General features: G+C 44.1%; 1 protein-coding gene across 1 annotated transcript in view; it reads right to left on the reverse strand.

Annotated features, from left to right (window-relative positions):
- Positions 1–5809: 5809 nt before the first annotated feature.
- The window catches only part of GRIN3A (glutamate ionotropic receptor NMDA type subunit 3A), a 150463-nt gene continuing 142565 nt past the window's right edge, over positions 5810–13707 (reverse strand). The window contains exons 7-9 of the mRNA XM_036856781.1: positions 12457–12621; positions 11039–11115; positions 5810–6560 (exon numbers count right to left, since the gene is read on the reverse strand). Coding sequence (XP_036712676.1) covers positions 6221–6560; positions 11039–11115; positions 12457–12621 — 582 coding nt within the window. The 3' untranslated portion in view covers positions 5810–6220. The remainder of the gene's footprint in view (positions 6561–11038; positions 11116–12456; positions 12622–13707) is intronic.

The following is a 13707-nucleotide window of genomic DNA, read 5'->3' on the forward strand; positions in this document are numbered from 1 at the left end:
TTCTTCATCTATAAAATAATAACTACTTTGTAGGATTGTTTTGAGGATGAAATGAGACAACATATACAAAAGATTTAGCCCAGAGCTTGGCACCTAGTAAATGCTCAAAACAGCATTTTGCAAATAAAGAAATTGAGAGGTCAATTTTTCTTTCTTCTACATTTTCTTTCTGTTTCTAGGAAAAACAAGACTGACATTTTCTTTGGAATCTAGGCCATGTGTGTTTATCTGTGTCTGTCTGTCTCTAAGTCCACCTGCCCCTGTTAAATGATGCCATGGCCAAGTCATTCCAGAACATCAAAAGGTTAGCTTCATTTGCTCACTGCCCTGCGAACAAGTGCATGTGAATGACAGCCACGCCCACCTAGTGGTGAGGATCCCGATCTTTTCTCAAATCCGTTTTCAGCTTAAAATCCTTGAATGATTCCTATAGTGTTTGGGATACAAATCCAATTTAGCACAGTGATCTTGCCTCTGCTTTTCTCTTTCTGGGCCTGATAGCTTGCTACCCACCTTGTGCTTTATGTTTCTGTCATGTTGAACTATTTGATGTTCCTAAGTGCCTTGATTGCCATAGTTTCCCAACTCCAGAACTGCACGTGCTGGTTTTTTTTTTTTAACCTGGGATGCCTATTACCCTCCACTCGATTTCTCCACTGCACACTACATACACACACACACACACACACACACAGGAAAAAGGGAAAAAGTGTCTTCTTTGCTCCCGTAGTACCCTATGTGCATTTCTTTATCAGAGTACACGCCACATTGTTTTCCCAGTTTGTGTCTCCCCACTAGACTGAGCTCCATGGGATCAGAATCTGCTTTATGTCTTTCTATCTCCAGCAGCCAGCCCAATGCCTGGCTCAGAATAATCATCTAAAAAATGAATGACTGAATGATGCACAACAGACTTGGGTAAGTTGGTGGTTGAACTAGGTTATAGTAGGTGTATGTTTTTGTAGGATTTGATTTGGGTATATGCCAAAAGATTGTGTGGGAAGAATGCATCCATCCAGCTAGCAGATTCATGACAGCAAGTTTGCCAGCAACTAATCGCAAAATGCCTGAGACTACAGGACTGCTGAGTGATTTGCAGCTGTGTTTGCACCAGTTCTTGGTTGGACTAGAAAGCAAAAAGAGATGCCTGAAACAGTATTTCTGTGCTACTTAAGGGCTACAGCATGGAGTTCAGTGGACCATGGCAGGTGCAATTACCACGTGAGCTTTCTGTGGAGCTGGGGACCAGGCTGAGGCATGGGCAGGAGGCAGTATGGCAGAAAGACTAGAGAGGGGGAGGGTTAGAGGAAGAAGGGGAAGTTGTAAGGAAATAATCAGTGTTCTGACAACATAGTCTGGTTGTTCTGGAATTGCACTGCTTGCATATGAATCTCTGCCACTACTCTTATTAGCTGTGGGACTTTCCATCTATAAACTACAGGTCCAGTTTATCTACTCTAGACTAGGTCTAGAGTACCAATCTCATGGAATTTTAATGGAGATTAAATGAGATCACAGTTACTAAAATAGATGCTCAATCAATGTCAGCTATTATATATAGTATTATCAGTTTACAGGTTGTGAAGAGGACAGATGAGAAGGTCCCTGAGGTTAAAGACCATGCCCATCTTATGATGGTCTCCAGCACTTGGCACATAAATATAAATTCTTTAACAAATGTTTGTTGAATTACTAAATGAGGGTGGTTGGAGCAGAGTTTTTCAGAGATCTCTTAATAGTGTGGCTTTTCCTAGAATGTGTCAGACGAAGCTATTTCAGTTTAACGGCATGATGCCAGGGCTCTGAGTTTGCTCAGCACGTTTTGTGTCGCTTTGGACTATACCAAAGAAATAAGCATAAGTCACAGCATCACTGGGTCTCCTGTTAGGAAGGGGCTGGTATCATGTCAACATTTGAGTCCCCAAAGACAATGCCAGCAGTACATCTGGAAGTGAAGTTTTTATCTCAACATTTATTCCACAGTCATAGAAACTGAAAATGGAAAAGGCCTGAGGACATGTAGTCCATCCACGTGGTTGTACAAGAAAAGTGGCTGGAGCAAAACAGCCTGTTCACCTCATGCTCACAAGACAGCATTTCAGTTCTTCCTGGAGCGGAGCGATTGCAAACACATTAAAGTGAAGACACAATGCAAACACTCTTTACAAACCTTAAGAAAATACTTATAGGTACGTTATTTTCATAAAATGATTAGGAACTAAACTTAAAGCATGAGGGAATCCTGGATTAGATGGGTGTGGGTGGGTGAAGAAAGGAATAAGTAAACACTGCAGAGTGAAGTGGTTTTGATGACTAGAAAGTAGTTCCTTCTGAAGACTGGATGGATTTTCTGGTTTGCCTATCAAATATATGAGTTGGGAGGAGGAGAGACTAGTAGTTTCTTTCCCCTTAAGTCTTCGTCTGTACTGAGGAAGTGGTCACTAGCTCCAAGGCTCTAACAGACCCAGCACCATCACCGAGAAGTCTGTTGCCCAGATGACAGCTCTGTCCTGCTCAGCAGCTGCGCCACTTACCGCTTAGCTGGTTGGCACAGAAGCAGCAGCTCGCATATAAGGTTTGTGCAACAGCAAGATCCGTGGATAATGGAGAGTCACCTCCAGGCACCTTAAAGACCTCGACTGATTGGGTCCCTGTGGCTGCCTCACTTGTCTGTCCCAGTCATTCTTCCAACCTGTCTTCAATTGTTGGAGGGATCCCCCTGCTCCTCCACCTTGGGCAGCCACACTCTGGGGCCCTTATTTTCTTTATTTACATGAACCAACAGCCCTATCTGTTCCAACTTGCCCAGTCCTACTTTATTATATGCTTCCTGCGCCAGGAATTCCCCCTTGGAAAACAGGGTTGGGGGGTGTGATAGTGGACTTGTCGTGCACCTGATTTCCTAGCATCAGAGCTTGGAAAAAAATGGAGGTCTTGGGCTTCCCTGGTGGCTCAGTGGTTAAGAATCCGCCTGCCAATGCAGGGGACACAGGTTCGAGCCCTGGTCCGGGAAGATCCCACATGCCGCAGAGCAGCTAAGCCCGTGCGCCACAACTACTGAGCCTGCTCTCTAGAGCCCGCGAGCCACAACTACTGAAGTCCGTGCGCCTAGAGCCCGTGCTCCACAACAAGAGAAGCCACCGCAATGACAAACCGGCGCACCGCAACGAAGAGTAGCCTCCGCTCGCCGCAACTAGAGAAAGCCCGCGCACAGCAACGAAGACCCAATGCAGCCAAAAATAAAAATTAAAAAAAAAAAATGGAGGTCTTCCTGATCTCATGAATGAGAAGCCCACAGTAGGAGGCAAGGTAGCATCCCTTATCTCTTTCTTCTTTACCAGAAAACCACCCTCCACCTGAAGACTTCTGATCTTTGTGTTTCTTGAGCCTGAGGGGAGTTGAGAGAACAGAGGTGGAACAGAACAGGAAGGAAGGTTTTCAAAGGACCCACCATTTCATGAACTCTTTTTACAAAACACAACACACTGTTTCACAAATTGCAAAACACTGTTCAGTTACCATTCCTACTTAACATGAAGACTGCATCATTTCAACACAAGCGATTATGCTTTGTTTTTCTTTGTCCAGAACATGGAGGCATTTCAAGCAATGCTGACGGCAGTAAGCCTGCTTTCAGCTCCTGCTGCTTCTGGCCACATCCTGGCCGCAGTTTTGGCCAAGTAGTTCCTCAGAAGATATTCGAGGAGCCATGCTCTGGTCGTCTACTTTTTTGTGGGTAGGCAGGGTGGTCTGGCATGTTATCACCACTGCTCAGAATGCCTCCGTAGAGAAGCTTAAGGTAAACCTGATGTACAAAAATCCAAACTTACAAAACAAATACATTAAGGGATAATTAATTGCATTACAAAAGGATTCTTTACAAAAGAATTCACCTCTGGGTTCCTTTAAATAGCCAACTTCTCAAATACAGTCAGAATCAGAGCTGCGTTATAAAAAATGTCCAGGTACAATATTAGGAGCATGGTTGTTACGTGAGTTGAGGTACACCTATACGTCAACCTCCCAGGCTGCGCACAGGTTAGGGGTGCAGAGCATGATGGCAGAGTCTCTAGAGCATCCTTAGCTGTTGCAGATGGGCGGGGATGGCTAAGGGGCATAATCTTCCAAAGGCAGTTGCAAACCTCCTTTTGTGTCTGGGGTGAGAACATGGGAGGATGGGCATTTCAAAGGAGAGCTGTCCTTTCTGTTTCCAGGGATCACTGTTCCCTCATTGTTGAACTGTTTCATCTGTGAGGTTGATGAAGTCTAACTTTAGAACCCGTCCACCTCCCTCATCAGAATCTCTAAGCCTATATCCCCCCCACCAGGGTTTTCTCAGACAGCTAATTGGTAGAGTGTTATCTAATTGCAGCTTAAAGTGTTATCTTTCCTTGGGGGACCGGGCAGCTCTTGGTGGAAATGCAGGGACTGCATCCAAAAGTAGGGGAAGAAATTTTGTGGTTGAGGAGCCTTCCCAATGATCTGCAGCTTACAGAGCACGGTGCTTGGCACAGAGCTGAGCACTCTTTGTAGGCCTTCAAACTGATTGGAGCGGAGCAAAGATGATAAGCAACTGAGAAGATAAAGCAATTAATTGATAGACAAGGAAGTCTAGTCCTACATGGTGTCCTGGGGTGGGCGTGGCTGTGTGGACAGTGAATCATCAGGTGTGTGCTGAAGCCTTTTGAGAAACTCTCAAAAAGGCTCTTCTCAATTCTCCCCATGCCTGGAGCAGCCAAATTTCTAGAACAATGTTTCCTGAAGAGTAATTTTTAGACCACATGTCAGTCACCTGGGAGTGTTGGTGACAGGTTTCTGAGCCCACATCCACCCCCTTTCCCATCTCATCCTTTGGGAGAAGAGCCCTAGCAGTCAGCATCCTAACGAGTTCCTAGGCGACTGAGAACTGAAGTTCTATAGTTCACGTATTCCTTTCCCTTTCTGCGTGTCCAAGCCTATGCACACTGGAAAAGGATACCTAGGCAGAGGGGAAACAGCTTACTCATATCAATCTCTTGGAGGCATTAGATGGGGTTTGGGGGAGAATCAGAGGGACCAGTGCCTGTTCACAGTTTCTCACAGATGAGGGGGTGTGAGGCTGCAAGACTGACTTGCTAGTGATCCATATAGGTATGAAAAGCACAGGGCACGTTCCTGAATGTTTAAGCTTGTGGTGTTCACAGGCTTGAAGTTCACTTCCGGGATTCCTACAGCTAAGACATAGGTGACTGCTGATCTGAAAATATCCAAATATATGGCTTGCAGAACATCTTCCCTTAACTCACAGTGCCAACTCACATGTCGTGTGCAGGCAATTAGCAGGAATATTCCAGTTTCATCCTAAGGCCACATCCTTGCCTTGCTTTTCTCTTTCCTTTATGAAAGGCACACACTGTAGTGGAGATGCTTAATTAGATTAGAAGTGTGGGCCTATTCATTCCTTAGCCAAATTGCTTTTCTGGCCCAGAGCTTTTGTTTGAAAAGCATGGGATACATTTTAATGCCTCTTCTGCCTGTGCTCTTTCTGCTCACCACATCCCTGTTCCCTTTCATAGTGGCACGTAAACATGTTCCTACTAAACGTTAGGATGATGTTGGAGATCCAGGACCCTTTCAAAAACATGGCTCTTGCCTGATCCAATCAATCCTTGGCCTGCTATGATGTGAATGAGTTCAGTTAATTTTTCTAAGTACCCACCTTCCCGTCCTAAGTTTCTCTAGCTCTTCCCTGGCTCCCCATTCAGACTGTAGGAACAAATCTACACTGGGGAGTTATAGCAAAAGTCACAACCCTGAATAATCCCGCTCTATACTAAGATTAAAACCAACAACCCAGTAAGACACAGGTATGAGTAACAATTTTATCTCTTGTTGATAGTGCAGAGAAAGGGCTAAAAACCAGAAATGTTACTGTGGCACCAGGTGAAAAGATTTAACAGGAGCTGGCGTTGTCTGGTTCTTCACAGATCCCTCACACGGTGTTTACTTCTGACTAATGTAAGATTCCTGCTCTGAAAAAGACTCCTACCCTGGAGACCTAGGAATGAGCTTGAGAAGACTGGCTGCTGCTTTGCAGGCTAGGGAGAGCAGACTTGACCTCTAAGAAGACCCAGACCTCAGCTTCCCCCCACCTTGGTCAGTAGTTACAAAAGAGCATTACAAAGTGTCTTAAGGGCTCAGAGGAAGGCCAGGAACTGAGAAAAGAGAGCAGCGTGGCCACTTAGGGCTCACAAGTCCGATTTGTCCTTTGGTACTCTTCCAGCTCCGTTTTCCTGCTCACAGCCAGCTGCAGCTCTTGCTGGATCATCTGAATCTGCTTCTCCAGCTCTGAGAGCTCCTGCATCACTGAGTTCCGAGCCCCATTTAGGGAGTCTGCTTTCCCATTGGTGGTCAGCGAGGCAGGACGCTCTCTTCTTCTTGGTGAGAGAGGGATGTCTTGGTAGGTCCGGAGGCTCAGCTGGTTTTGTCCCCCCTCATCACTGAAGGTATATTTTCGTCGATTGTCATGACTCAGATTGGACGTATTCCACACAGTGAGCTGACAGGGTCCCACATTGGACCTAGGAAACCAAGAGACACTTTAGATCGACTTTCTACTCTGCAGCTCTCCCCATCTTTTAGCTACTTCCTTGTGAGTAATATGGAACTGGGTACGCAGATGGAGATGGAGTCACAAAACCATGGACAGACTGCCTGCTGGAGTGTCAGGGGAATAAAAGGAGCCAATGCAATTCTTTTCAACTGAAGTTCAATGGTTCATCAAGTCTCATGCTGTCCTGAAACTTGAATGGGTGTTTTACCTGGAGGGCTGATGGACCAGGGTATGGCACATTCTTTTATGAAGAACCTTAGATGCTTTTCTGTTCTCTTCCTGCCAGTGAGGCTCAGAAATCTGCACTGACTTGAAACAGTCTATGGCTATGAAGATGATGCTTTGGTAGAAATGAGACTCTGTTTATTCAGCTGTTGGACTCTAAGCATGGTCCTGCTGCTAGATACTCTAATATGACTCATCCTTAGCCCCGCAGGACAACCCTGATGTTTACTAGTTGAGTTTGAGGAGAATAAAAGCATACAAGCTGCAGGTTTCAGCCAAAAGTGTCCCATTATAGGGAGACTTTGTGAGTTGAGAATGACAGCTGAGGTCTGAAGCTTAAAAAAAAAACGACCCAAGAAAGCCTCAAGTTCTTGCTGGAATAATGAAAGTCAAATTGAAATAGATTCATAATCCTCTTTCAGGCTCGTGTCGAGCCACCTACCACCATCCTTGAGATGGCTGTAGACAGCAAAAGAGTTATTGCTGACCAGGCACAGGAAGAGGGGGTCTGGTTTCTGAAATACACTTTGACAGATGCAATGAGAAGAGCTTCTTGCTATAAGAACAGATTAGAGCCCTAAGCACATGGCTGCTAATTTCTTCTAGCCTTGTTGAAGGAGAAGGTGGAGGAGGAGGCCGAGGAGGATTATGACCACTTTTGCAATCTACCACAGGGCAAAACAAAATAGAAACACTCTATTCAGTCCTTGTGTCTTTGTTCCCATCCATGTAACTGAATCAAGACTTTATTCCTGGACTCTTACTAACCAGGAGGAGAAGGGAAGGACCTGCAGGGGAGGGGAAGAGGGAGAAATAATTAAGTGTTGATTCAGTTACATGGATAAGTACAAAAACACAAGGACTTAACTAGGGTGATCCTGTTTCATTTTGCCCTGTGGTAGATTGCAAAAGTGGTCATAATCCTTCGTTCTTCCTTTCATCCATATCCCTCTGCAGTGTGACTTAGCAACTCACCCTTGTCAAGGGGGATTCCAGGGGAAAGTCTTCTTTCCCTCCCCGTTGAATTTGGCCTGGTCTCATGACTTGTTCTGGCCAATAGAAAGTGGCAGAAGTGGCAGGTGGTGGTTCCAAGTCTTGCACACTTCCACTGCCTCTCTCAGAACCCTGCTGCTACAGTGGAACCAGTCCAGACTAGTCTGTTGGTTGATAACAGACCATTGGAGAGAGTCCCCAGTCTTCCCGGTTAACCAGCTGAGGCCATCCTAGACCAGCCAGCCCTCTGCTTCTCCCTCCTTTCCCCTAGCTGGCTGTAGACACAGGAGCAAATGTGACTACGATCAGCCAAGTTTGGCCCAAATCAGTAGCCTGCACAGCTGACACATAGATTCATAAGCAACTCACTGTTGTTTAAAACGTTATGAACTGAGATAATTTCTCACACAGCAAAAACTGATTGATACGTGCTCCGAGCCATTAAAACACACAAACACATTCCAAACCACTCTGCAGTTCTTTAACATTTCTCATGGTTTAAGTCCCATATAAATGAGCAGGGAGCACCACAGCCCAGCTTTCCTGTGTCCTGGGCTGGGTAAAAGTTCTATAATGAGCTCACTTACAGCTCCATTGTCTTTACACTGGGTCAAAGGTGTGGTTATAATTTTCCTTCTAGCCTTACAGTTCCCTTTAATTCTTCCTTCAAATCTTTTCCTATTGAGTTGGAATAATTTCAAAACAATCTTGTTTGTGGCATGTGTTATTTGCAAATATATGGTTTACAATTTTTGTATATCTTGAGGTGAGAGGAAAGAGAAAAGAGGAGGTGTATTGGAAACCCAGTGGAGTGAAGAACAGACCAAAATTTACATGAAATCGCATGTTGAATAAACTAAGGACTATATATATAGTCTTTTGCAATATCTACTTTTCCCCTCTGCTTTAAATAAAAAAGGAGCAAAATCTTTTCATACCATGGCCCATAATTTCCCCAGGCCTTTCCTCAAACCCGTATGTTAGTAATTCATTCATTTATCTATTATTTTATTCACTCCATAAATATGAAACATAGGGGAGGGATGTCAAGTTGCAGCAGATAAAGGTATTTGCATAGATATTCTTCCAAAGAAAAAAGAGGGAGAGAGTTTTTGAGCCAACGGACCTAACTCTAGCATCATGGAATGATTCATAGTGGGGAAAACCTGGGAGTTAGGCATCAACACATTTTCCTGGAATGTCCAGGCAACCTCAGAAATCAGGCAAATAGGAATAACCAATCTGGTTTTCTCCAGAGCTTTGTACATATGTCTGGGAATATAATATAGAAGAATAAGCAAAAGCTGGCTTCCATGACATACTCTAGGTGGTAGCATCACAAGTGCTCTGATGATTGACATGCGGCTCTGAGCCACCTATGAATGCAAGGTGATAGGTGCTGAATGCCAGATATGGTGTCTAATTGGAAGAAATGAACGTGTTATATTGTTGGCCTCTACAGTGCTTTGACTGTGGTTTGTAAGCTTTCCTCAGCCTTAGAGTGTAAGGCGACCAGTGAGTTAACTGAAGTTAACACTAAAAAGCTTTCACAGGACAATTTTGTAACGCTGAGTTTCAATACTCCACTAGACCATTCAGAAGAGATGTGACAGCTGTGAGCCCTTAAACACTCACTGCGTTTGAAAGGTTATAGGTGGGTGTTGGGTTGTAGGGAGGTACCACAGGAAACATGGGCCCAATAAGCCATGAGTGTGTGTTGCCTTAGCTCCTTCTCAAAATAAGGGATTTCAGAAGGGAATCTGCCAACAAAAATGGATAAGCTGAGTGAAAGATGCATTTGGTTCTGAATTTAGGTGAGAGAAATGTGAATAGGAGTCATCTCACAGTTGGAAATGGGATCACTGGCAGCTCCCTGTTTCTCTTATGGCTGGAAAACAAATGCTTTGTTATTATGAGATGGTGTCTTTGCTGCTATGTCTTCTTGTGTTCCTCTCTCGTTAAAAATTTATGTTAAAAATAATCATAGAAAAAATATATGTAACACGACATAGAACAGCTGTGACCTGATTAGTAGGCAGCTTGCTGCTGATGGGGCCGCAGTGTGATACAGGAACACCACAGACCCTGAGGGAGAGGGGGGTGTGCTCGCTGCCTGGGAAGAGAGGCTTTAAGAGATAACAGAAATGATTCTGACAAGCTCGATGCAAATTGCAGAGAAGGGGACTGCAGCATTCCCCGAGGAGGTAAAAACAATGAAAAAGAATCATGTTTTCCACCCCCTTTTCCTTGTCCTCTATTGTGAATAGGAAGTGTGAGTGTCAGGTTTTAAAATTACCCAGAAAGCCATGCTTGGAGCTGAGGATCTGCCATAGATGACAGAGTTGCTTGGAGGAAATGCTGTAAACCGAGGCCTCTGGACATAAGAAAGAACAAGGAGGCTGTCTTAGGCAGCATGAAACAGAGGCCAGCCAGGTACTAGACCCAAATACTTCTAACATCTTTAGCCACCATGAATGAGGCAACAGTCTTCCACAGGCTGGATGTGGGGAAGGTACAGAGTTTCAATTTTCAAATGTCAACTATGCATTTAATGCTTGTTACTTCCTATTAATGAGATGCTCTTTTCTGGGGAGTTTGTAGTAACAGTGCCAGGAAATGGGTTAAACAGAACACGTCTGTTGCATATTTCAAATATTCCTAGGAGTGCTGGAAGGGAGTGGGGAGTGGAAACATGCTAAAAGGGCAATATTGCATGAAATTGCCTGTGGTACTTATGAATTAAGTCTAACTTGTATATTGTACACAATAATAGCTAAAATAGCTTTGTTTTCAGGGCTTTAGATGTGTTATCTCATTGAATTCTTATAGCATCTCTAGAAAGTAGGTACTCTATTTATCTCATTTTCACGAATGAGGAAATTGGGGCATAGAGAGGTTAAATAAAGGACTTGCCCAAGACTACACATATTGTGAGTGTCAGAGTCAGTATTTGGATCCAGATGCTTGACCTTAGAGATCAAACCAGCACTTAAACCACAACATATATTGCTTCTACTGCATTTCAGTGTCCATGTATGTACAGATATGTTTTTTATTTTGTCTGTTCTATTTCTATTTGAGACCACATATTTTTACTGATGGTGTTTATCAACAACTTGGTCCTGATTTGATTCATTATACATAATTTCCCTTTTGAGCATGAAGTCTCAGTTACATCTCTAAACTTTTAACAAACATACATGACACCTGGAACCGGCCTCTTCTTACCTCTTTTCCACACGCTTAGTCTTGAAACGCTGCCGCTTTTCCTCTACGAATGATGTGTTTAGTGCTCTATGTAATCTCTGGCAGAAAGAACAGATTCACACACAGAGACTGTTAGAAACACACAACCAGGGGACAAAGTACCCCCTGAGATTTAATCTCTTCACTACAAACCTAGGCCTCTTTAAACAACTTAACAGTGATGCCGGAAAAAAGATCAATATTCAGTCCCAAATCTCAAGAGAGCAAAAATTCTAATTATGTTATTATTCTACCTGGAGGAAAGAAAAGTAATTTGATGGGAAGCTTAGAAATACTCTGAGTTGTAAAAAGGTATAAAGAAGAGTTATCATAACCAACGCGTGGCAAAGGGCCTGGTACAATCGCTAAAGGTGAGTCAAAAACTTAAGTCTGACTTCTTAACAGCCAAAACAAAGAAGGTAAGAACTCCTGATTAATTAAATTAATCATGCTAACATACAATGGAGAGGATCAGTTGTCTGCAGAGTCCTCCTTAGGAGACCAAATAGGTCCTAGGATGAAAGTAGGAACAACAAGGTTCACATGTAACCAAACCAATGATAGTGACCTATCTAGAAAAAAAGTACTGTGTTAACAAAGCAGAGAGTCAGCATAACAATGCAGGGGGCAAAGATGGCAGAACTGGCAGCCTCATTACTGAGAGGCTGCGATAGTGCACTGGGAAGTAGGAGGGAGTCCGTCGGGAGGTCAGGATGGCTCCTCCGGCCTCGCCCGACACCGCGCTCAGGGGGGAACTGCTGCCTTTGCTAGAGCTCCTTCATCAGTAAGAAGCCTTCGGAGTACATTTCGGCTCTCAGTGCCAGTTTCCATCAGGGTGAGATGTGCAAAGGAATACGCTTGAATGGTGGTCTGCCTGACATTTTCAGTTCTCTCTGTAAGTGAGTGTGTAGGTGTCTGGATTACATGAAGGAACTTTGATCCTATGAGCTTGGCCTTGGCACCAGTGGACTTCAAAGCTCTGGACCATTGAAATGCAGTGAGAACAGGGGCTGGTAGGTTCATCTAAAGGGAAATGGACTTCAAGCTCATTTAATGGGTTTCAATTTTGGCAAGAAAAGAGTCTATAGGAAACAGATCTTTCACACCATCTCTTCAGACTGTCACTAAGAGAAGCCAGGTTAAAAGTGACGCTATTGCTTCCACTCTGAGCAAGAGTGGAGGGTTATATGAAAGGCACGAGCATTATGGGATAGCTTAATTTAAGGGGCAAGTGAATTAATGGGATAGAGGGAACTCCATCTTGTACGTTGAGAGTGTCTACACACCCTGGTTCTCTTGGTAACCTGTCATTTGTCAGTCTGACTTGGGGCCCTGGATTCTCCGATTACTGGGAATTCTGACGTTTAGGAACATTGGAGGAAGATGCCTGTGGCACTCACCTGACTGGTGTGGAGCCAGTATTGCAGCCTAGATTTGTCCTTGATGCGTGGGAGCAGCAGCCTGTACACTATGTGCTCACCGATGGTGGTCAAGATGGAGAGACCAAATCCAATGCACAGCAGCACGAAGAGTCCAGAGAAGTGTTCGATGCCCATTTGCAAAGTCTGTGGCAGAACAGGAAAGGAAAGGCCATGAATGTGACGCTCCATCTGGTCCCACGATTGTTCACTCTTAGGAGCAGATTCTTTTTTGCTGGACCCAAGGAAAGCTGGAGACTGTTCCTCTGCGTGCTCCGCAGGCATCACTAAACTACACTGTGAAGGGAATCCATCCAGGACTGAGGGCTGCTGCAGGGCACAATTCCTGGGATGCTACTCACATACAGTCCTATTGTATGAATGATTTCTGGAGTCGTGCAGAGGCCCTGCGTCTGGACCACCCTATGGTCTCAAGAGAGACACAGAGAGATAGACATCGAGAGAGACTGAAAATTGAAACAGTTTAATATATTAAAACATTAAATAGTTATCAAGGAAAGAATCTCTCTCAGGGACAGAGAATGAGTAGATTTAAGGGGAAAAGATGATGAGTTCAATAATTTTGACATTTAGATCTGACAGGAAACATGGAGATCATCTAGTTGAATGTCCTTATTTTAAAGGTGAGGAACCTGGGCCAGAGAAGTGAAGGAAATTGATCCAGGTCACAAAATTAGACAGCCACAGAGGAGAAAGAGAAGGGACCTATTTGTTGATCGCTTACTTTTTTTTTTTGCGCCGAGATAGGTATGATAACTGCAATTTATAGTTGAGGAAACTGAAGTTCCTGCAGCATTTAAGTGAAAAAGCTGGTCTATAAGTCAATGTTTGTTTAGCTCCAAAGCCTGGGCTCTTTCTACTCTACAACAAAAGAGCAGCAACAGCCATAAATATAATAACTTTAACACCTGTGACAGGCACTTTGCTAAATGATTTACACGAAGTCCTTATGAAATAGATATCATCCAGCCACTGACATCGATGACCAGTCAGTCATGCAGAAAGAAAGACATTTGATGCCTTGAGTGCCGACTATGTGCCAGGCACTCTCCCAAGTACCGGGGGGTGAAGATAAGAGGGTTATGTCCCTGCCTTCAATCAGCTCGAATCTAGGGACGAAGCAAACATTTATACCCCATGATAAATTGATCCACGCCTCCTGGGTTTTGCAGAGAAGCTGGCTCATGAGATAAGACTTAAAGTAAGGGAGGT

The sequence above is a fragment of the Balaenoptera musculus genome, chromosome 6 (genome assembly GCF_009873245.2).
Source record: "Balaenoptera musculus isolate JJ_BM4_2016_0621 chromosome 6, mBalMus1.pri.v3, whole genome shotgun sequence".
NCBI classification, from domain to species: domain Eukaryota; kingdom Metazoa; phylum Chordata; class Mammalia; order Artiodactyla; family Balaenopteridae; genus Balaenoptera; species Balaenoptera musculus.